This window comes from Haliotis asinina, chromosome 5 (genome assembly GCF_037392515.1).
Source record: "Haliotis asinina isolate JCU_RB_2024 chromosome 5, JCU_Hal_asi_v2, whole genome shotgun sequence".
NCBI classification, from domain to species: Eukaryota; Metazoa; Mollusca; class Gastropoda; order Lepetellida; family Haliotidae; genus Haliotis; species Haliotis asinina.
Genome location: NC_090284.1, coordinates 3156285 through 3182157, shown reverse-complemented (window position 1 = coordinate 3182157; position 25873 = coordinate 3156285). Strand labels below are relative to the sequence as shown.

The 25873-nt window shown below is 40.9% G+C and overlaps 1 protein-coding gene across 1 annotated transcript in view; it reads left to right on the top strand.

Annotated features, from left to right (window-relative positions):
* LOC137283513 (U3 small nucleolar RNA-associated protein 6 homolog) overlaps window positions 1-25873 on the top strand; it is a 154807-nt gene that overhangs the window by 86407 nt on the left and 42527 nt on the right. Inside the window, exons 15-16 of the mRNA XM_067815056.1 lie at window positions 15822-15937; window positions 25343-25420. Of these exons, the coding sequence (XP_067671157.1) occupies window positions 15822-15937; window positions 25343-25420 (194 nt within the window). The remainder of the gene's footprint in view (window positions 1-15821; window positions 15938-25342; window positions 25421-25873) is intronic.

Genomic DNA, 25873 nt, shown 5'->3' with positions numbered 1-25873 from the left:
CTTGACTGAATCTCTAACACTGACATTGTGCATTCACACATTCTCAATCACTATACATTCACAATCTTTTTTATCACTCCAAAGAGCCATTTCAACACATGCTTTTTATTGTACATGTATGTAGGCTTCAAAGACCTTGATATGCATTCTTCTTCAGGTCCCTAAAGAACATTTATTTTTCCTTTGTTTCAGCATAATTGATGAGTTGGATTTACTTTTTTACACTAATGGTAGGAGGCATTGTGAATGGTTGTCATTGAAATGGATGTTTGGAGCCAACAAGAAGTGTCTCGGGTTGCCTACTATGTCCATGTCTGCCACATGAAAGTATTAAACTTTTTCTGATTTCATGGCTTCATCCTCACAAGATTAATTTCATATAATCAGTAGATGTCTACTGAAGGCCCCGAGGGTACCCCACCTCATCATCAACCTATTCATGAAGGTATATGGGTGTCCTTGACATAAGCTTGTGTCTGTCATGTTTAATTTCCGGTGCATAACTCAAAGACCATTGACCGATACTTATGGAACTTCACACAAATATCAGTCTAGCCAGGACTCCAGCATATTGCTGTTTAGGCAATTTTGAAATTTTTGAGTTCCCACGGCAACAAATTGAATCTTGGATCCAGTGAAGATTACTGAGACTTAGGGTTCATTTCTGGAGCATAACTCTAGACCATTTTGAATTTTCTTGATACACTGCAGAAATAGTACTTTAGCAATAAGCTTTTTCAGGACATTTTTCTATTCTGGAGATTTTCTTTGCCTGAGTTTCCAAGACACCAAACTGACTAGTATTAGGATGGACAAGTCTGGATGTGTGTGGATGAGAGACTGAAGGTAAATCAGGTGTCCATCATAGCTCTATCATGGCTGATAGACTGGAAGCTCTAATATATGGTGTAACATGTTGGTGTAGATTACTGGCAGTCTTTGCAACCAGCGGAGAGTTGACTTTGGGAGTATTTCAGCTCTGTGTTTTGTTAGAGGACATGTGCCAGAAATCTTTATCATTGTTGGTAGTTTCCTGAATAGTAAGTCAGTTGGAATAAGCATCTCCTTGAACAGTACTCTGAAGTTACAGTGAGTCAGCAAGTAGTTTCAAGTCATGCAAGCTGTGGACATGTACCTCATGTGTGAAACCTACTGTCATGGGTAGTTATGGTGTTGACAGACTTAGAAAAACCAACACGGCAAATCAGGATTCAAACCCACAGTCATCCTGCATGTCAAAGGGACATAACTGTAGGCCTTCCATGCCCCATCGTTACAATATGATTCTGTATCATTTGAGACCATTGAATTGCTAACTAACACAAAATCTGATGGATGAAAAAGACAGCCAGGTAGCCCACAAGCATGTGTAATGAAATTTCACTGTCACAAATGCAACTTGCACACCTGGCTATCCTGCCAGCAAGTGGTCCCCCCTCATAAAAAATAGTGAAAAGTGACAACAAAATAATTATTGTTAACAGCTTGTTTATTTGCATGTTCAAAATTATGGGACAAATCATCACGGTTGGTGTGTTGATTTTATGTGATGGTGCCAAATGTCTTTTTTTTGTTGTATTTATTATATTTTGTATTTGTGTGCAATGCATCTGTCTCAGATGAAACCAAACAGACAGTACGAGTGTGATAATGATGCCTTGGGTGGATGTGAAATGATGTGAGAAAGTATGTTGCCCTATGATTGTCTTTCACTGTTTGAATACCCAACAGCAGAAAGTGACGCATGCCAACCTTCTGAACATGCATATGCTCACTGATCTACTTGTTATGCATAGACATTTCCTCAGTTGTTTACCTGGCCATTTGTATAGTGTGTTTCCACATGATAAGGCAGCATGCTAGGACAACTTGGCCATAGCATATCTGGACTTAAAACAGTTTATGGTATACACCAGGATATCATATCGGTAGAGATTTCAAGGATCTAGCTAGGGTCACATCAAACCCACCCTGAGTGTGGATTATTTTGATAAGGGCAACCATATTCAACGGTTGAATCACACATATATGGATACCACAGGTCACAAAATCTTTTTTGAGACTTTTTTCTGTTGAGATCACCAACAGATTAGTTCTATAGTTCACCTTGAGTAACCAAGGTCGCTTTGTTTACCTCATTTAATATCTGTCGGTCCCACACAAATTCCTGTTTTCCTCCTGGCCTGCTTCTCTCTCTTGCCTTGTGGCATCCCTTATTATGGAATCTCATCCATGAAATGCACCTTTTGAGAGGGCCTTTAATGTATTGTACAACTGACTGTAATCCAATCCTTGCTTGCCTCGCTCTGTGACTTCAACAACTGGAGCAATTGCCTGCGAAATCTTCATGTATTTTTTCTCGCCTTTTGACTTGTCATTGTTAATCAGTATGGAATTACATGAATGTGATCCTTGTTCTGATATCTAATTAACATATCCGCTATTGATACTGATAGCCAGTGTAGATTGGGGACGGGAACAAATTAATATCTTGTTTGTTAATACACTGTGATATTATCACAAAACCTGACCATTGAATCACACTGAGGTGACACAGGCTACAGTGCTCGCTGTGACTGGCCATTAAAACACTTGCTGCAGCTCCAATATGGAACAGTTTTTCATTTTGCCTGTTTCAATAATGCATCAACTTGATTTGAATATTTTTTACTGGGAATTAAATTTGAAAAACAAACTTCTCCATCTTTTTGCAATTGATTTAGGTGTTGACAGTTGAGAAGCTCCAGTTCGGGGCAAACACGGTTTTACATGTGTGTGTGTGTGATGAGAGCTGTTGGTGTATCTGCATTGTTTGGTTTGTCAGATCTTGCATTGTAATTCTCAGATTCTTATCACATACACCTGAAGTCGCTGTGGGAACATAGAGGCATTGTGTTCTGCTGGAGTGTGTGGTAGGTGACGTTACTGAGTGAATGATCAACAAGTGAGTGATCCACAAGTGAGTGATTGATCAACTAGTGATCGAGTGAATGATCACCAAGTGAGTGAATGAATGAATGATTAACAAGTGAGTAAATGAATGATCACCAAGTGAGTGAGTGAATGAATGATCAAGTAAGTGAATGAATGATCACCAAGTGATTGAATGAATAAAACATGTAAGTGAATGGTCAAGGAGTGAGTGAATGAATGAATAATCAATAAGTGAGTGAATGAATTATCAACAAGTGAATGAATGAATAAAACAAGAGTGAATGATCGAGTGAGTGAATGATCAACAAGTGAGTGAATGAATTATCAACAAGTGAGTGAATGAATGAATGGTCAACAAGTGAATGAATGGTCAACAAGTGAGTGAATGAATGAATGGTCAACAAGTGAGTGAATGAATGAATGGTCAACAAGTGAGTGAATGAATGATCAACAAGTGAGTGAATGAATGAATGAATGGTCAACAAGTTAGTGAATGAATGATCAACAAGCGTATGAATCAAGAAAACAAGTAAGTGAATAAATGATCGAGTGAATGAATGATCAACAAGTGTATGAATCAATAAAACAAGTAAGTGAATGAATGATCGAATGAGTGAATGATCAACAAGTGTATGAATCAATAAAACAAGTAAGTGAATGAATGATCGAATGAGTGAATGATCAACAAGTGAGTGAATGAATGATCGACGAGTGAGTGAATGAATGAATGATCGGCGAGTGAGTGAATGAATGAATGATCGGCAAGTGAGTGAGTGAATGAATGAATGATCAAAAAGTGAGTGATAAACAGTAAATGACAGGTAAGTGAGTGAGTGATAAACAGTAATTGACAGGTAAGTGAGTGAGTGATAAACAGTAAATGACAGTTAAGTGAATGAATGATCAAGTGAATGAAAGTAAATGAGTTTGTATTAAAAATAAGGATTGCAGCAAAAGGAACTTGTTGATTTAAATATTGCAGGCAGTATATTCCTTGTAGCTCACCCTACCATGATGGCTCAGGACAGAGAGTCAGTGGTAGACTTCTGTATATAATTGTAAAACTACCATAATATATTGTGCAAGCACTACATTGAAGAGGACTGATACAGGCATGATACAGATATTGCTGAAGACCCAGGTTCAGTCCCCACATGTACCATGTGCGAAGCCCCTTTCTTGTGTCCCTGTCTTGATATAGCTGGAATATTGCTGAAAGTGGTGTAAAGCTACAAGCACTACAAGACACAAGTTTAGTCAAACAATTTTACAGAATATCAACCTTTGAACAAATGTTAGATTATCTATTTGTAACAAACCTATCTTCCACACAGTATTGTCTAGCTTGTTCAGGGTGAGGAGGGATCACAGCTTTCAAAGGCTCTTCCAGATGTTAATGATGTCGGCCAACTCTGACTGAGACACAGCCTGCCTCACAATGGACCGTCCTCCACAACATTTACCTGACATGCTGAAATAGACTGTGATACACAGCATTAAACAAGTTGACTCACTCACTCACCCAGGCTCTGTAAGGGAATAGTCTGCAGTACTTAGCAAGTATTATTCATAGGTCTGATGAGGATGTTCAGTGAGATAGATAACACGCTCATCAAACATTGATTGTTTAATTTCCCAGCTGTTGTCCTGTACATTGATATCTCCCTCCTGTTAATCTTCCACAGTTGTCTTGCATGCTTGTGCTGTGGTAAATGTATCGTATATCCGTTGTTTAGCCACTGTAGTGGTCTAATCCGCTCAATAACATCAACAGATTAATTCTATTTCCTAGCTGCCCTTTATGAAATATATATGCTGTTGTACCAATGACTATACGCTAAAGTCCTTCCATGTCCCAGAGGTGTGATCACTGTAATTTGTAGCTATGATGAGGTTTGGTCATCGGGTCAGTCTGCAGGGACTGCAGTGTCTGTGAACGTAGTACACAGCATCAGGGGCTACATCAACTACACATGGCTTTTATACCTGATGGTGTTCTACCAATAATGACCAATCTTTTGATGACAATTGTTGTCCTTTGATTCTGCATCTGACAGTGTATTTGAAATACATTTTCTTAAGTAACTGTGGATTTCTTGAAGTGTTTTTTTTTTAATTCATATTTGTTGTTACCTGTGGGCAAGGTATTGTACTGAAAGGCAGTTTGCACTGGCATGTGGTGTTCTGAAAGGATAGGATCATAGATCCAGTAATCTGAAGGACTAATTGTTACCCTTTTTTTCAGCTTTTTTTATATAGTAAAACAAACATAAATTTTGACAGCTTTTTCAATCGTTTAGACCTTGGTCCTGTTTGTAGAGATCTGTGATTTACGTCTTAAAATACAGTTGGCTCCATCAAATGATCATTTTAATCAAACAATTTTCTGCATTAGAAGCTGAACATTTCTGTATCCCTGTGGTAAGGAACTTGATTGTCTCACCATAGAGACGGATTCGATGCTGTTTTTTGTTACAGTTTGTGATTAGCGCTTATTGTTTCAAAGGGGGACAGTGAGCTAGCCTAGTGGTTAAAGCATTGGCTCGTCATGCCCCACACCTGGGTTGGAATCCCCAGATGGGTGCAATATGTGAAGACCATTTCTGGTGTTCCCCGTCAAGATGACATTGGAATATTGCTGAAACTGGCTTAAAACCAAAGTCAGTCAGCCAGTCTTGTCACCCTGCTTTGATATTGTTCCAATCTTGCTTCAAGTGGTGTGAAACCATATTCACTCACTCATGTTCAATAGCAACTGAGTGAAAACCAAAGCATTTTAGTCCTGCACTCAACATGCATCAGTCTAAGTGAGATCAGGCCCCAGCAAGAAGCACATCACAGAACTTGGGCAACAATTATGTGGGTCAGTTTGTGAGGCTTCACATGAAGTAGCTCTCTAATTTTGAACCCTCCGATATGAGCTGCTGTGTTAAAGCATCGATCGTGAAGATGTTTCCCATGCACTGTCTGCAGTTGAAGACAATGCTGTGGAACAGATTCCACGACATGGCCATGATCAGGGATCGCAACATAATCTCAGCTGCACAATATTCCACGCAACAAGCACCAGCTTTTTCATCTGTTTTATTTCGTCAATATGCTGCTATCTGCAGTGATTATTTCTAGAATTCTATTTTTCTACTGCTATTTCTATGAAAGAGTTGATGTTACGTAGCGTAGTGGTTAAAGTGGTCATTTGTATTGGTAAAGAACAGGGCCCTTATTCTCGAAACGTTCGGAGCACTAAGAGTTGTTACTTTGATTGTACCCAATGTCTTACGAATAGACCTAAGAAGTTCATAGGGCTACGAATGCTAGAGAATAGCCAGTCCGGATTTGTTTTCTTGTTTTACTGTGTTCATTTCCACACCAGGTGTATTTACTGCTCTGGAATATTGCCGGACTCATTGCTGATAGACAATCAAAATCTGACTTTCGTAGCCCAATGGTCAGTGTATTCTTCATAATTCGTAGAAATCGTGGACATCACAAAACCAAGCATGATATTAACAGGGCTTTATTCCACTGATGGACTTACCAGTTTGTTAAAGAACTGTAAAGGCACAGTACTCTTTCCCACAAATTGGAGAAAGAGATTCTGGAAAATATACACACACACTATAGTGTAGTACTGTCTTCATCAATCATAGGCATTGAATGCACTCAAAACTCCAGTTATCATGGCTTTATTTGAAGCGCCTAATAGGCAAAGTAATTTTTTATTTTTACAAAGTTTCACAAATTATGTCTGTGCTCAAATTTTTTATACATTGTATTCTTTTAAATGTTCTCACTTCTTGAAAATTGATCATTGTTTGTGTTGATGGTTTACCTGGGATTCAAAGATATCCCCGGGATTCAAAGATATCCCCAACTGACTACAGTACCTGACTTGTTGCATCCTCCTGTCACTCCAGAGTGTTCCCCATAGCCGGGACCATGGAGACGGGACCATACATCTCTGCCAGAAACAGACCACTAGAAGGCTTCCATATGTACCAGCTCAAGTCTGTCTATAACTATCACAGGATTATCACCCCACCAGGTGAATCACCTTCAGACTTGCTTATGTAGCAGGGCGTGGAGTCATCCCACAGATGACATCCTTACCTTGTCAGCTTGCTGACGGGGGTTAACCTCTTTGGTCATGTGGACAAGGCGTCCAACTTCTGATCAGAAGGTCCGTCGTTCGAATCCCAGCACGGGACTCAGAAATTTTGTGGCCGCTACATTGGCGCCCAACGTGGGGCTGAGCACGTTCATATCACATTTGAACAAAATAAGACTCAGTACCCAACGTGCCTTCTGTTGACGGGGGAGTATGTAGCAGGGCGTGGAGTCATCCCACAGATGACATCCTTACCTTGTCAGCTTGCTGACGGGGGTTAACCTCTTTGGTCATGTGGACAAGGCGTCCGACTTCTGATCAGAAGGTCCGTCGTTCGAATCCCAGCACGGGACTCGGAAATTTTGTGGCCGCTACACTTACATTGTTTTTGCCTCAGACCTTGTTATTCTTTGCTTCCTCCTTTGGGGTTTTTCATATTGTAACTACCTATGTGAGGGAGTGTTTGACTCACACTTCAACATCTGAATGGAAAACTGTGTATGAGCATCATGGAAAATTAGTTAGCAGACATGGCTAGCTCTGAATGAGCCTTTCCTTCATCCACTGATTGCCCCTAGTGTGTATCTACAGTCAAGTAATCTCAATCTGTGTATAAGTTTACATCCTCAGCTGTGATTGAAGACCTTGGTTCTCCCCCTTTTTCCCCTTTACACACTTACCCCCTCCTCATATCTAGGTGATCAGCCCCACTGTCTCAGGGGACCTCATCAGCTGAATCCTCCTGGCTACTACTGAACTCGGACTACATCGTCAACATGGGTATGTGCCGATTACTGATGGCAGAGGGTCGAGGAGCATCACACTAATAAATTGGATGGGATTTAGTCTCAGTTCATGTGAGATTGAAGACAAATCAGACAGAGGGAAGTGGAAAATAGGCACATTTTATGATTGGTATGCACTTTGAGAAATTAAGCAGACCATTTTACATGTGTATTGGCACTGGCTGGAGACAAGATCTGTCCCTGTGATAGAAATACATGTGGAAGTCAAGTCAGCATCTATTCATACAGCATGCCCGACTATCACCCTTGACCTGTGGTGGTAGCTGGCTTGACCTCCAGGACTGGCCTTTATTCCACTTTATGTAGCACATGAAGATAATAATACCAGCCCAGTAGTTGGTATACTACACTATATCACTGCGTGATGATATAGCCCAGTAGTTGGTATACTTTATCACAGGCTGATGATATAGCCCAGTAGTTGGTATACTACAGTATATTACCGACTGATGATATAGCCCAGTAGTTGGTATACTACACTATATTACTGGCTGATGATATAGCCCAATAGTTGGTATACTACACTATATTACTGGCTGATGATATAGCCCAGTAGTTCATATACTACACTATATTACTGGCTGATGATATAGCCCAATAGTTGGTATTCTACACTATATCACTGCGTGATGATATAGCCCAGTAGTTGGTATACTTTATCACAGGCTGATGATATAGCCCAGTAGTTAGTATACTACACCATATTACTGGCTGATGATATAGCCCAGTAGTTGGTATACTTTATCACAGGCCGATGATATAACCCAATAGTTGGTATACTACACTATATTACTGGCTGATGATATAGCCCAGTAGTTCATATACTACACTATATTACTGGCTGATGATATAACCCAATAGTTGGTATACTACACTATATTACTGGCTGATGATATAGCCCAGTAGTTGGTATACTACAGTATATTAGTGGCTGATGACATAGGCCAGTAGTTCGTATACTACACTATATTACTGGCTGATGATATAACACAATAGTTGGTATACTACACTATATTACTGGCTGATGATATAGCCCAGTAGTTGGTATACTACAGTATATTAGTGGCTGATGACATAGGCCAGTAGTTCGTATACTACACTATATTACTGGCTGATGATATAACTCAATAGTTGGTATACTACACCATATTACTGGCTGATGATGTAACCCAATAGTTGGTATACTACACTATATTACCGACTGATGACAAAGGCCAGTAGTTCATATACTACACTATATTACTGGCTGATGATATAGCCCAGTAGTTGGTATACTACACCATATTACTGGCTGATGATATAGCCCAGTAGTTGGTATACTACACCATGTTACTGGTTGATGATATAGCCTAATAGTTGGTATACTATGCTATATTACCAACTGATGACATAGGCCAGTAGTTCGTATACTACACTATATTACTGGCTGATGATATAACCCAATAGTTGGTACACTACACTATATTACTGGCAGATGATATAGCCTAATAGTTGGTATACAATGCTATATTACCAACTGATGACATAGGCCAGTACTTCGTATACTACACTATATTACTGGCTGATGACATAACCCAATAGCTGTTGGTGATGACATAGCCCAATAGTTGATAATGATAATGACATAATGCAACTTTAGTAGGTTTTAATTTGGAAATATCTTACTATAGATGAGTGAGGTATGTGGTGTGTATCTTACTATAGATTAGTGTGGTGTGTATCTTACTATAGATGAGTGAGGTGTGTGGTGTGTATCTTACTGTAGATGAGTGAGGTGTGTGGTGTGTATCTCACTGTAGATGAGTGAGATGTGTGATGTGTATCTTACTGTAGATGAGTGAGGTGTGTGGTGTGTATCTTACTGTAGATAAGTAAGATGTGTGGTGTGTATCTTACTATAGATACGTAAGGTGTTTGGTGTGTATCTTGCTATAGCTGAGAGGTGTTTGGTGTGTATCTTACTGTAGATAAGTAAGATGTGTGGTGTGTATCTTACTATAGATACGTAAGGTGTTTGGTGTGTATCTTACTATAGCTGAGAGGTGTTTGGTGTGTATCTTACTATAGATGAGTGAAGTGTTTGGTGTATATCTTACTGTAGATTAGTGAGGTGTTTGGTGTGTATCTTACTATAGATGAGTGAGGTGTGTGGTGTGTATCTTACTATAGATGAGTGAGGTGTGTGGTGTGTATCTCACTGCAGATGTGTGGTGTGTTGAAAGTGGAGTATATCATGGTAATTGTATCAGAAGCTGACAGCTGTCTATGTGGTCCCGTCTCAGCACAACATTGCCACATCTGCCAGTGATTACTCAACATCATCAGACAAGTAAAACAATGTCAGCAGTTCATCATCTGCATTCAATAACAATGTAATTGACAACACGCAACTTCAGTATTATCGATGTTATTAATTCAGTCACAGTAAATAATGTTGTGCTTCTTGAATCACCAAAATACTGCTGTGCTGTAGCGTGACTCCATTGTGAGTTACGACATGTACACCTTGTGACTTGTCTCACTTGTCATCCTGCAGCATCGTCAGGGCTTCATCTCACAGCTGTTTATACACGCAACAGCGTGTACCACATCAAAGAGAACACCATTATTAGTGACAATCAAAACCAATCCTAAAATTCTCCTTACTTTCATCTAACCAAATCCACAGGACAAATTTTAGCAGATTGGTTTTAAGAATTTCTGCATGAATGCTTTAATAAAGATTACAGCTCATTTCTTCATTGTTTCCTTTGAAGATGTCAGGCTTCTGCGGCTACAGTGTAAGACCACAGTTCCGCTAAATTGGTGAAATCCTCTATCTTCCTCTCTGGTTGTCATGACAATTAAAGAAAACATGGAGACAGTTGTATCATTAAGATGGATTCATGTGTGGCTTGTCAATTGGGGATTAGTCAACAGTCTTTATCTCAAGTTAATGCAGTTTTAGTTCGTAGGTAAAAACATGCTGAGATGTGAATGTGTCATTATTGAACAATGTGCTCTGTGGCTCCACTCTATTGCTGTAGACGCTTGGCCATTTCTTCCAGTTGTACTTTCCACATTCAGTCAGAGCACATTAGATGAATGTATAAATTTTCATCCACAGATGTAATGATTTTCAAACTCCATTACTATATTTAATCAATTTTCCCATGCAAACAAAATGATTGAGATGCAGAAAAATTGATTTTGTAATTAAAATGTGATCAACTTTGACAACAAATCTTATTTAGAAGGCATCTAAATTTGTATAACTATATCAGTGACTTGGAGATTAGTGTTCCCATTATCTGCAACTGTTAAATTGTGTGAGTGTATTTCACGCTGACCGGCAAAGCACAAGGTTCACAGCTAACAATGATAGAGGATTACATCTGTATTCCCTGTGACAAGAACAGAACCAAGTGGGCCTGGCAGACAATGAAAATAACACTTGCATTAAGTACTGAGTGGTTTGATTTTCATGATCGACTGGTCATTGTTAAAGTTCACAATTATGTGTGATTTGGTTGGTTGACCAGGTGTCACATGGCCTTTGATGTGCGCTGGCCACTTCAGTATGGAGAGGTCAGTTGTGGTTTAGCCCTGGATGTCTCAATCTACAATAAAAACATTTGGTGCTGTTAGGGAATATTTAACTGTGAAATAAGATTTTAAGAGTGAATACCATCCATGAATGTTCTCAGTGACCTTTAGAATATATCACTTTCACCAACGTTTCAATTTCAATTTATGGGAATGTTTAATGCATATAATCTCTTTAAGTTTTACATGCAGAAGTATGCAAATTGCCTCCATAAGACCAGTTACGTGATCAGTGAATTAGATTCAAGTAAAAATGAGAAGTTCTTTTTTCTTTTACCATTAAGTATACATGTTGAGTGCTTCCAATGTCTGTGTTTCCATTCTGTCAGTTTCCATGTTAACTATGTAGGTCGTCTGTTCCTGGCAACTGTCAGGATGTAGCAGACATTAGCATTGGCTATAGCAGCATGGCAGAAACTTTATCACTGTTCCAGTAAAACTGGGGTTATGGTCTGCAATTTGAGACAAAAAATGAGGCGATCTGCTGCCTACGATGTAGAATACTTTATCCCAATATGCTTAACTCTTGAATGAAGCGGACTTCAGCACATGGTGTAACAAACTGTGTATTAGAAACTGTGAGAAGTGGCTAAAATTATCGACAGAAATGTGACAATCGGACATATCATTGGTGGCAGGCATTATTATCAAAACTTGATTGTAACTCATTTTTTCAATAATCACTTGCAGACAGTATTATGATTACAGTTACACAGACAACTGTGTCTTAATTCATGAGCCATTTCTTAATGATATTCATAAATCTGATGTTATTAACAAATGTGGTGTCCCAAACCAGTGGCACAATTGTTTAAGTCCTATTCATTGTTTCTGTTGCCGATCAATATTCACCCCAAAAAATGTCATGAAACTAATGTTGGAGCACAAAGGGTTGTGGTATCCTTGCTGTCTCGGTACATAATCTGGTATCGTTGCTGTATCAGTACATAATCTCAGTGTCCTCCAGTGCCATCTGGTATCCTTGCTATCTCGGTACATAATCTCAATGTCCCCCAGTGCCATCTGGTATCCTTGCTCTCTCTGTACATAATCCCAGTGTCCCCCAGTGCCAGCTGGTATCCTTGCTGTCTCGGTACATAATCTCAATGTCCCCCAGTGCCATCTAGTATCCTTGCTGTCTCTGTACATAATCTCAGTGTCCCCCAGTGCCATCTGGTATCCTTGCTGTCTCGCTACATAATCTCAATGTCCCCCAGTGCCATCTGGTATCCTTGCTGTCTCGCTACATAATCTCAGTGTCCCCCAGTGCCATCTGGTATCCTTGCTGTCTCGGTACATAATCTCAATGTCCCCCAGTGCCATCTGGTATCCTTGCTGTCTCTGTACATAATCTCAGTGTCCCCCAGTGCCATCTGGTATCCTTGCTGTCTCTGTACATAATCTCAGTGTCCCCCAGTGCCATCTGGTATCCTTGCTGTCTCGCTACATAATCTCAATGTCCCCCAGTGCCATCTGGTATCCTTGCTGTCTCTGTACATAATCTCAATGGCCCCCAGTGCCATCGGGTATCCTTGCTGTCTCGCTACATAATCTCAATGTCCCCCAGTGCCATCTGGTATCCTTGCTGTCTCTGTACATAATCTCAGTGTCCCCCAGTGCCATCTGGTATCCTTGCTGTCTCGCTACATAATCTCTATGTCCCCCAGTGCCATCTGGTATCCTTGCTGTCTCGCTACATAATCTCAGTGTCCCCCAGTGCCATCTGGTATCCTTGCTGTCTCGCTACATAATCTCAGTGTCCCCCAGTGCCATCTGGTATCCTTGCTGTCTCTGTACATAATCTCAATGTCCCCCAGTGCCATCTGGTATCCTTGCTGTCTCGCTACATAATCTCAGTGTCCCCCAGTGCCATCTGGTATCCTTGCTGTCTCGCTACATAATCTCAGTGTCCCCCAGTGCTGTCTGATATCCTTGCTGTCTCTGTACATAACCTCAGTGTCCCCCAGTGCCATCTGGTATCCTTGCTGTCTCGCTACATAATCTCAATGTCCCCCAGTGCTGTCTGATATCCTTGCTGTCTCTGTACATAACCTCAGTGTCCCCCAGTGCCATCTGGTATCCTTGCTGTCTCTGTACATAATCTCAGTGTCCCCCACTGCCATCTGGTATCTTTGCTGTCTCGCTACATAATCTCAATGTCCCCCAGTGCCATCTGGTATCCTTGCTGTCTCTGTACATAATCTCAGTGTCCCCCAGTGCCATCTGGTATCCTTGCTGTCTCGCTACATAATCTCTATGTCCCCCAGTGCCATCTGGTATCCTTGCTGTCTCGCTACATAATCTCAGTGTCCCCCAGTGCCATCTGGTATCCTTGCTGTCTCGCTACATAATCTCAGTGTCCCCCAGTGCCATCTGGTATCCTTGCTGTCTCTGTACATAATCTCAATGTCCCCCAGTGCCATCTGGTATCCTTGCTGTCTCGCTACATAATCTCAGTGTCCCCCAGTGCCATCTGGTATCCTTGCTGTCTCGCTACATAATCTCAGTGTCCCCCAGTGCTGTCTGATATCCTTGCTGTCTCTGTACATAACCTCAGTGTCCCCCAGTGCCATCTGGTATCCTTGCTGTCTCGCTACATAATCTCAATGTCCCCCAGTGCTGTCTGATATCCTTGCTGTCTCTGTACATAACCTCAGTGTCCCCCAGTGCCATCTGGTATCCTTGCTGTCTCTGTACATAATCTCAGTGTCCCCCACTGCCATCTGGTATCTTTGCTGTCTCGCTACATAATCTCAGTGTACCCCAGTGCCATCTGGTATCCTTGCTGTCTCTGTACATAATCTCAATGTCCCCCAGTGCCATCTGGTATCCTTGCTGTCTCTGTACATAATCTCAGTGTCCCCCAGTGCCATCTGGTATCCTTGCTGTCTCTGTACATAATCTCAGTGTCCCCCAGTGCCATCTGGTATCCTTGCTGTCTCGCTACATAATCTCAATGTCCCCCAGTGCCATCTGGTATCCTTGCTGTCTCTGTACATAATCTCAGTGTCCCCCAGTGCCATCTGGTATCCTTGCTGTCTCTGTACATAATCTCAGTGTCCCCCAGTGCCATCTGGTATCCTTGCTGTCTCGCTACATAATCTCAATGTCCCCCAGTGCCATCTGGTATCCTTGCTGTCTCGCTACATAATCCCAGTGTCCCCCAGTGCCATCTGGTATCCTTGCTGTCTCGGTACATAATCTCAGTGTCCCCCAGTGCCATCTGGTATCCTTGCTGTCTCGCTACATAATCTCAGTGTCCCCCAGTGCCATCTGGTATCCTTGCTGTCTCTGTACATAATCTCAGTGGCCCCCAGTGCCATCTGGTATCCTTGCTGTCTCGGTACATAATCTCAGTGTCCCCCAGTGCTGTCTGATATCCTTGCTGTCTCTGTACATAACCTCAGTGTCCCCCAGTGCCATCTGGTATCCTTGCTGTCTCGCTACATAATCTCAGTGTCCCCCAGTGCCATCTGGTATCCTTGCTGTCTCTGTACATAATCTCAATGTCCCCCAGTGCTGTCTGATATCCTTGCTGTCTCTGTACATAACCTCAGTGTCCCCCAGTGCCATCTGGTATCCTTGCTGTCTCTGTACATAATCTCAGTGTCCCCCAGTGCTATCTGGTATCCTTGCTGTCTCTATACATAATCTGAGTGATGTTGTAGTGGAACCTATGTTTGATTCACTTGGTCATGTGGCAGTTAAATACTGCTAGGAAATAAAATTAATATCCAACAGGTAAAACACTCAAAATATTGCTGATATAGCTAAAATATATATATATATATATATCTGGTTTTGATGAAAATATCAGGCAGAAATTCTGCCTCCAGCATGGCATGTGATTGGCTAGCTGTGTTCATATATTCTTCAGAGCTAGGTTTACATTAGCTTTATAGATACATCTCCCAAAGAAGATGTCTGCAGATTTTTATGTATTTTTACATCTGAAACAGTCAAATAGGCCCTCTTGCTCACATTCACTTGTTTTCCATTCACTCATTGCCTCAAGCTTTCACATTGCCTCAGTGCCACTCTCATTCACACTTCCTCCTCTGTACATTTTAACACTCACTCATTCAAATAGTTTTAATTTTATTGCTTCACATTCACTGTGAGTTCCTTTCACACTGTAGGCATACTCTCACTCGCAGTGTCACTGTCACATTCTCTCATTTTCTCACTCTTTTACATTTTCTCACTCACCTCCCCTCACTTTGTCCTCTCACACTCACTTTCTCACACTCACCCTGTCACACTCACACTCTCACACATGCACCTCAGTGACTGGTATCATGGCCCGTTATCCTGTAGCATAACACACAGTTATAGATGCCTGGGTCCAACCCTTCTGAGATGTCATCTATATTCTTGTTGTGTTACAGAAGAGATGTGGGGCTTCTACCTTGCAGCCTCCCTTGATGTCCTCACCACCGACACTGAGGACACACATGAGGACAAGGAGCACGAGGATGGGGGACATTCGGAGAAGATGCACAAAGTAAGTAGAGTATTTCACATGTAAAACTGTATATAAAGACTGAATGATATGACTTAGATATTGACTGAGTGTGAACCAGTGTAAAGATGGCGTCTTGTAGGAACCAGCAGGAAGTGAGAAGAAATGTAGTGGCTGGCTGGCTGGCTCACTCCCCTTGATCACTCAAGACTCCAACTGCCAGGTTCTGTTAACCTTCTCTATCATGTGACAAATAACAGGCCACTCTGATGCCCTGTTTTATGTCTAAAGTGTTGTTGCAAACACCATTAAACCTCCCTCACTACTACAGTGATTGACATTCACACACAACATTTACTGAAGTCAGTATTTGGATTCCATGTTTGCTTGTATTGATATGTTACATCACCTAAATATGTAACATCAAGTTTCCTCTTCATTTGGTCATTTAGTAGAAACTGTCATCACTTCTACACACAATCCATTTGATATCAAACTGCTGTACTAAATGAGCACATGAGAATATTAATCCTCAGAGGGGTCATGCATTTATTATACATGCTAGCTATTTACTGTATGCCCATGGTGGTTCTGATCTGAAGTAAATTTCACCAGTAAATTGTGCTGGTTGTTAACTGTGTCTTGATGGATCAGGTAGTCAGGCAAGGGTACTTGATAATGTGTCATTGTGAACTTGCTGTATGGATATTTGCTCATGACATTGATCACTGGATTACATGGAAAAGACTTTATTCCTAGGCCTCCAATGTGAGGTTAATGCTTCTTAGTCTTGTAGAATGCTTCTTAGTCTTGTAGATGCTTCTGTAAGTCTGCCATGTGTCATGTGTCTCCTGATGTGTCTTGTAGATGCTTTTGAGGTTTGGCATGTGTCCCCTAATGTGTCTTTGAGATGCATCTGTAAGTCTGCCATATGGCACGTGTCTCCTGATTTGTCATGTAGATGTGTTTGAGGTCTAGCTTGTGTCCATTTGTCTTTTACAGTGTATATGTTTGACATTAAGCTTTGGGTTTGCCTTATGGCATTCATCTGTTCAGGATTATAGTTGAAGGCAGAAAGTTGTCTGGAAGTATTATGTCATAACTTCTTGGCCCTTGAATGGATGGACACATCAACACCTGGTGGCACTCCTTTGGGCAGCAATCTGTCGAGCTCAGCATCAGGTGTATCGCCATCATTAGCCTGTGATCGCCAATATGTATTGTCTGGGTGGAGTACATCCTTCCTAGTCTCAAGTGAGCTGGGTCATATTGACTGATGGGGTATCCAACAAGAGAGATTTGCCTCACTTGAAACCCAAACCCTCTTGACATGAAGCACTTGTCACTTGTCTGATAGTCTTACAGGCTGAAAAATCCTTCTACTCAGTAAAGCAGGATTGATTGCAGGTTTTGACCTTAGCCTAATTTGTTCCTATGACAAGTGGTTGCTCTTTGCTGAGTGCTTTGTGTCCTTCAGTTGAGAGAGGAGATTGGCTTTGTTTGCCAACGTCATTGTGACAGGCAGCCAACACGATATGGGATACTTTCATCACTGCTACTGCTGTTCCTGTTGCTGTATTGTAGGTTCATTGGAGCCTCTGTAGTGTTGGTACCCCAGGGCTTCCTGAAGGCTCACTACAGCCATGGACATAATGGGTCAGATTTGGTGACATGTTACATAACATTTCAGTGTGTGGCGCAGTGCAGTAGCCTAGTGGTTAAAGCGTTTGGCTCCCCACATGGGTACAATGTGTGAAGCCCATTTCTCTTGTCTCCTGCCGTGATATTGGACTATTGCTAAAAGCAATGCAAAACCAATCTCACTCACTCGCACCATTTCACTGTGCCATGATTGCATTGAATCTTGCTTTAAATCATCCTCGATATCTCCAGGGTATACGTTCCGATAAGTCTCCACTATAAATAAATTTAAATTTATTACCTCCCTTTGCTGGCTCCGCCTTCTCACAGTAGCCAGTCAGCTAGGCCTCCGTTATAACCAAGCTTGCCAGTGTCAACAAAGGTAGCGGTCGCAACAGCAAAGGTTTGCTCGCAATGCGTCCCAGATTTTAGGGAAATCATACAAACAAATTGACAGGTACGAAACTTTAAAACAACATACGCAAGAACGCCTTCTACCTCTTCCAGAGAACCTCTGCATGGTTTCTGTTGCCAAGTATAATCGGTTAGATTATTATTAAAAAATGAAAGTGAGTTGTGATTGGTTCGCTCAACTTCCCAGCGTACACACCTGACTGGATCAAAAGACAGTCAAGGGAGGTAACAAATTTATCTGGCAGAGCCGTAGAAGCGTCCAGGGTATAGTGGAGACTTATCGGAATGTATACCTTGGAGATATCGAGGATGGCTTCAAATATTTGTCTATTTATTGTGGTATTGTCTCAATCACAGGCCCGTTTCACTTAGCTGGAATATTGTATGGGGTATGAAATGAAGAATGGGAGATGATGACCCCAACATATTAGAGATGATGACCCCAGCATATGGGACACTGTGACCCCAACATATGAGACACTATGACCCAACATATGGGATATGATGACCCCAACATATGAGACACTATGACCCCACATATGAGACATTATGACCCCAACATATGAGACACTATGACCCCACATATGAGACATTATGACCCCAACATATGAGACACTATGACCCAACATATGGGAGATGATGACCCCAACATATGAGACACTATGACCCCACATATGGGATATGATGAGCCCCAACATATGAGACACTACGACCCCACATATGGGATATGATGACCCCAACATATGAGACATAATGACCCCACATATGAGACATTATGACCCCAACATATGAGACACTATGACCCCAACATATGAGACATTATGACCCCAACATATGAGACACTATGACCCAACATATGGGAGATGATGACCCCCAACATATGAGACACTATGACCCAACATATGGGATATGATGACCCCAACATATGAGACACTATGACCCCAACATATGAGACATTATGACCCCAACATATGAGACACTGTAACCCCAACATTTGAGAAACTATGACCCAAACTTATGAGAGACTATGACCCCAAAATATGAGACACTATGACCCCAACATAAGAGACACTATGACACCAACATATGGGAGACTATGACCCCAACATATAGGAGACTATGACCACAACATATGGGAGACTATGACCCCAAAATATGAGACACTATGACCCCAACATAGGAGAGACTATGACCCCAACATATGGGGGAGATGATGATCCCAACATATGGGAGACTATGACCACAACATATGGGAGACTATGACCCCAACATATGGAAGATGATGACCCCAACATATGGGAGACTATGACCTCAACATATGGGAGACTATGACCTCAACATATGGGAGACTATGACCCCAACATATGGAAGATGATGACCTCAACATATGGGAGACTATTACCTCAATATATGGGAGACTATGACCCCAACATATTGGAGACTATGACCCCAACATATTGGAGACTATGACCACAACATTTCAGTGAGACGATGGAGCCAACATTACTGGGAGACAGTGAAGCCAACATTACTGGGAGACAGTGGTGCCAACATTACAGTGAAACAATGGTGCCAACATTACAGTGAAACAATGGTGCCAACATTACAGTGAAACAATGGTGCCAACATTACTGTGAAACAATGGTGCCAACATTACAGTGAAACAATGGTGCCAACATTACAGTGAAACAACGGTGCCAAGATTACTGGGGAGTGAGTGAATAGGAGTTTACTCTGCTTTTAACAGGATTCCAGGAATATCAAGGCTGTCGCATTAGAGGGAGACTATTCTCCTCACTGAAAAGAATTTGTCTTGAGAAACTGTGTCTATCATGAAAGTACCATTAAAGTATACATTTCATATACATAATATATAGCCAAAGTAGATTCTAATTACGTGTATTCAGCTTGCTGGAACTGGAGAGAACTGTGGCCAGAGTCTCCCATCTTTCTGCTGACACATACCTGACCCACTGCTGGGCACACAGCAGCACTCACCCTAAGGTGTACACTCACCTGTAATGTATTGCTTGTAGCTTCATATCCAGTTCAATTTCTATTGATTTTGTCTCTGGATTTGTGCAAATATAACTTATGTTGTCATCTTTATGGTACAAGATTCAGCTAATTAGTCGAGACCCACCCTATCAAAGACTAGTTCACTTGTTCCTTTACACAGTTAGTGTTTGTCTGTCCATCATTCAGTCTGTCCTTCCATCCAACAGACCTTTGTCCAACACATCAGCAGATGACCGTTCTTAACAAAGGTAACAATGTAACAAATCGGGGATCACGCACTAACTGTTTGTCTAGGACTCTGTCACCTCTGTGTCATATGACCTTCGTGTATGCTGGCCACCCAGCCTTTCTCTCAGTTTACCCTTACCTCACCCCAGCTGTTTCCAGACGGCCAAATTACCCCACAGTGGACAGATGGCTGCTACATCAAACACAGCCCCAGCCCCTGCTACATGTTACAAGTGTCCACCCTGTGGAGGCTTACTGTAAGCCAACAGACTCTGTTGTGTCTTTATGATCCCTGGCTCTTGTGTTGGCAGAACCTGACAAGGCTTAAAGATGACCCCACACAAATCTGTGGGACTAATTAGTGGCTGATAGGGAATTGTGACAGTCTCCTGGTTGTGCTGTAAAGCTTGCAAGCCTTTGTGTGATGGTGTTGGCCAAGAGCATGGAGGACATAAAGATACAGAGGGCAGGGATTTGTGTTAATCCAGGGACAGAAATGGTACACACAGGATGCACCAGCCTACAGTCATAGTGTAGCTCTCCTGCATCCAGATACAGAGATGATGAACACAGGGGCCCTCTGCCTGCAATCAGGTGTAGCTGTAATAATGCTATACCAGTAATGATGAACCGATCTGTTGCTCCCTGTATGTCTAATAATGTTGCACCCTTAATGATGATGGGCGAGTGTATATTGCTCCCTTATGTCTATTAATGATACAACCTTAAAGGTCACGTATACTCTAATAGGGTACAAATGCAAAATCACTTGCTGGCATCATTATAAATGAAATCCCGTCATTAAAACTGCTCATTTCGATCTTTGATTACCTTAAATCGACCTCTTTGTCAACAGTGCACAATTCTCAGCCACAAACAAAATTTCAACCAATCAGAGCAGCGAATCTCCGTGACGTAATAGTGGGTATAGAAATGAAGGTCTGTGCAGTATTCATCTACATTTCAGGGGTTAAACTATTTCGTTTACAGGTTTGTACAAACCTGAAATCGTGAAAGCTGTTGAGAAAAATGAAAGCTATATGTTCTCACAATCTACTATCATTTAGTTTTGTCTCCTGCTTTGCCTAGTTTTCGAGTTACAAGCCTTGTTTTCATAGACGATTCTGTCAAAATCACTTGGTGTAATCCGTGTTAGGTGGTATAAACCTACACGTTATTTGTTATCATTCATTTGATGCTCAGTTAATGAATTTATAACAGGTATAATTAGTTGTAACTCCACTTAGATTACCTGACAAAGGCCCCCATTTGGCATTTCTTTTGTCTGAATCGATCAAAGGATTAACCAATAACACGCTGATTGATTAATTAGTTTTATGGGGATTTTAATGGGGGATTTGTCAAAAGGTAGTGTTTATGTATGTACATTTACTAATCTATACTGAATACACTCTGTCATGTCTGTGTCTATGTAAAACAACACCCTTCTGTCAAAGGATTAACCGCCAATACATTGATTGCTCATTATTGGCTAACTTTTTAAAAAGAATAACACACATTATGCAATTAGTTGCCAGGTGTGCTATCTTGGGTAACCAATGAAACTATACAACCATGTGAAAAACCTGAAACGATACATCATGTTTTCGTATATTAGACTGTTAAAAGACACATCACTTGGGAAATCTGCATATGAAATATGTATCACTTGTTTTTGTGGATATTGATGGATACATTCCTCGAACAAGGTAATAGCCTGACATTGCTCCTATAACTTTAATTTTAATATTTGCATTTTTGTTTTTAATAAGTTGTCGTAGCTTTCAAAGAATCATTGTTTTTGTCATTAAGTGTAATGATGCAGACAACATACACTAGGGCGTGCATGCGAATTATGATTCATATAGGAAAACTATGAAATGTCTACATATTACATTCCTGTTATACAGTCGCTGATTGCTTCTGTTTATTAAGTTTCAAAATGCATACAAGTATGATTATAAAGTAATTAGGATTATGAGACCAAGTATAAAGACGTATATTGACAAGTGTCTACTAACTGGTGAGTGAACATTACAAACCATGTAAATTTAGCAAGTGAAGAAATTTATCGCGTAGTATTTTCACTTCAACACCGACCTCGCTTAGGTTATGTCATGCAAACTCCTTTTGGTAATGATTCAAATACATATTTTTGTAGTTTTGATTTTCTAATGTGATGAGGACAAACCATACATAATCTCATTAATTCAAATGGATTTGACTTCATGTTTTTCAAAAATGGCAGCGCCCTGTCTTGGTATGAATGCTATTTAAGTTTGTTTTCACCGACTTACAAAAGGACAATTACTTTCTACTGGTAGTAAAATATGTATGTTGTTGATGGACAATAGGATTTTGCATGACATTGCTTATAACATAACAATTTCACTCTTGGAAGTGAGGTGGAGGTCAATATAACATTGCTTGCAATGTAAATGTCACTTCGACTCCCACCTTGCTTCCTTGGAAGAAGTCCTTATGTTAAAAGTTGTGTCATGCAAAATCCTTTTGGCCATGATTCAAATGCATATTTAACTACCAGTAAAAAGTAGCTTTGATTTTCTAACTTAATAAGAACAAATCATAATCTCAATAATTCTAATAATTCTAATAATTCTAACAGACTTTAGCCCGTGACTTCAGGATTTTCAAAAATGGCGGTGCCCTGTCTGAGGATGAATGCTATTTAAGTTTGTTTTCACCGACTTACAAAATCAAAATTACTTTCTGCTGGTAGTAAAATATGTATTTTATTGATGGACATTGGGATTTTACATGACATTACTTATAACATAACAATTTCACTTTTGGAATCGGTCAATATAAGGGGTCAATATAAGATTACTTACGATAATATTGTCACTTCGACCACAACCTCATTTCCGAGGAACAAAGCGTTATATCCATGCAAAATCCCTTTGGTCAGCAATGTGTAGTAAGCAGTCTTAATTTTATAGACTTGATGAAACTTAAACTCCATTTTCTGTCCTGGAAGCATGGTAGGAGGCAAACCATCCGAATTAGTCTAATAATGCTACACCCTTAATGATGATGGTGGACCAGTGTATATTGCTCCCTGTATGTCTCATAATGCTACACCCTTAATGATGATGGTGGATCAACGTATATTGCTCCCTGTATGTCTCATAATGCTACACCCTTAATGATGATGGTGGACCAGTGTATATTGCTCCCTGTATGTCTCATAATGCTACACCCTTGATGATGATGGTGGATCAACGTATATTGCTCCCTGTATGTCTCATAATGCTACACCCTTAATGATGATGGTGGACCAGTGTATATTGCTCCCTGTATGTCTCATAATGCTACACCCTTAATGATGATGGTGGACCAGTGTATATTGCTCCCTGTATGTCTCATAATGCTACACCCTTGATGATGATGGTGGATCAACGTATATTGCTCCCTGTATGTCTCATAATGCTACACCCTTAATGATGATGGTGGACCAGTGTATATTGCTCCCTGTATGTCTCATAATGCTACACCCTTAATGATGATGGTGGACAAGTGTATATTGCTCTCTGTATGTCTCATAATGCTACACCCTTAATGATGATGGTGGACCAGTGTATATTGCTCCCTGTTTGTCTCATAATGCTACACCCTTGATGATGATGGTGGACCAGTGTATATTGCTCCCTGTATGTCTCATAATGCTACACCCTTAATGATGATGGTGGACCAATGTATATTGCTCTCTGTATGTCTCATAATGCTACACCCTTAATGATGATGGTGGACCAGTGTATATTGCTCTCTGTATGTCTCATAATGCTACACCCTTAATGATGATGGTGTACCAGTGTATATTGCTCCCTGTATGTCTCATAATGCTACACCCTTAATGATGATGGTGGACCAGAGTATATTGCTCCCTGTATGTCTCATAATGCTACACCCTTGATGATGATGGTGGACCAATGTATATTGCTCCCTGTATGTCTCATAATGCTACACCCTTAATGATGATGGTGGACCAGTGTATATTGCTCCCTGTATGTCTCATAATGCTACACCCTTAATGATGATGGTGGACCAGTGTATATTGCTCCCTGTATGTCTCATAATGCTACACCCTTAATGATGATGGTGGACCAGTGTATATTGCTCCCTGTATGTCTCATAATGCTACACCCTTGATGATGATGGTGGACCAGTGTATATTGCTCTCTGTATGTCTCATAATGCTACACCCTTAATGATGATGGTGGACCAGTGTATATTGCTCTCTGTATGTCTCATAATGCTACACCCTTAATGATGATGGTGGATCAATGTATATTGCTCTCTGTATGTCTCATAATGCTACACCCTTAATGATGATGGTGGACCAATGTATATTGCTCCCTGTATGTCTCATAATGCTACACCCTTAATGATGAACTTGTGTATGCTGCACTTCCCACTAGGTCACGTTAAGAGGTTAAAGGTTATCAGAGCTGTTTTTAGCACATGTTGAATATTCAGACAGACACTGATATACATTTTCGTAACACTAAGTGTGTTAGGTCCTCCAAGATATCCTAATTTTCCTGCTAATGTTCTGTTGTCAGCCACCTCACTTTGCACGAAATACCATAATCATCAGCTTTTGCATACTCTATAAATTTTACTGGGTGACTCTTGAAGCAGCTCGCATTGCAAGCAGCAGACACCTACCTATTGTGGTGGTCACGGGCACATGGGTCTACACTTAATACCTCCTTACAGAGGGTTCATCCACATTGGGGAGTCCTTAATACTTTGTTTAACCTGATATTTAACCCTTGGACAGACAAAAAGAGCTGAATGTTATACTTTGTATCAGTGGAGGATTGGAGAGCTATGATATAGCTGCTGACACGGGAACAATCCAGGTGGAATCAGAGCTGATTCAGTTACATAGATTGTCATGAGTGAGAAACCTGAGCAATATGTCCCGTGTCCCATGGCCTCTGCCCTGTAGTTGATATTGTCGACCCTCCTTGAAAATCACGTAAGATAGCATCATAGAAACAGATTGCGTCCGCTTTGTGGTGCACTCATACTGAGTGTCACGGGAAAGGTCCATTGAGACTGGCTGTATGAATGAATAATTCACACTGATAGCTATATGGTCAGGTGTTTGTGTTTCAGAGGACTCAGCGGACGTTCCAAGTCTTCCAAGATGCAGCTGCACTTCAGATGGTGGAGGAAAAGTGGTTCTTAAAGTGGGTGAGTGCTGTTGCCTCCAGCAGGACTTGGGGTTCTTTGATACACTAAAGATAACCATCGTCTCACCACTTTCACTGAGACTGGTCACAGCTTACTTGTACAGACCAGTCACAGGAACACAGGATCCGTTGCTTACAATAAAAATGAAGTTGCTGTGTATTGAATGATCAAAATGTCTTTGTATTGGTTGTTCCAAGTACTCAGTAGACAAGTGTGTAGTTTTTTGCGCAGAATGACCTGCCTACAGTATTGATCAGTGAAACTTTAAAGAGCAAACAAACTTCTAACTTTGTGTGTACTGAGCCAGAAGAAATATCCACACACTGTTATTTTCTGTAATGTAAAACATTCAGCTGAAGCAGCTGAAGTTGTTGACCTTGATGGTTGTGTCTGCAGTGATGTATTGTTGAGTATACAATCTGTCTTCAGCAAAACTACACCCTACTGGCTGAC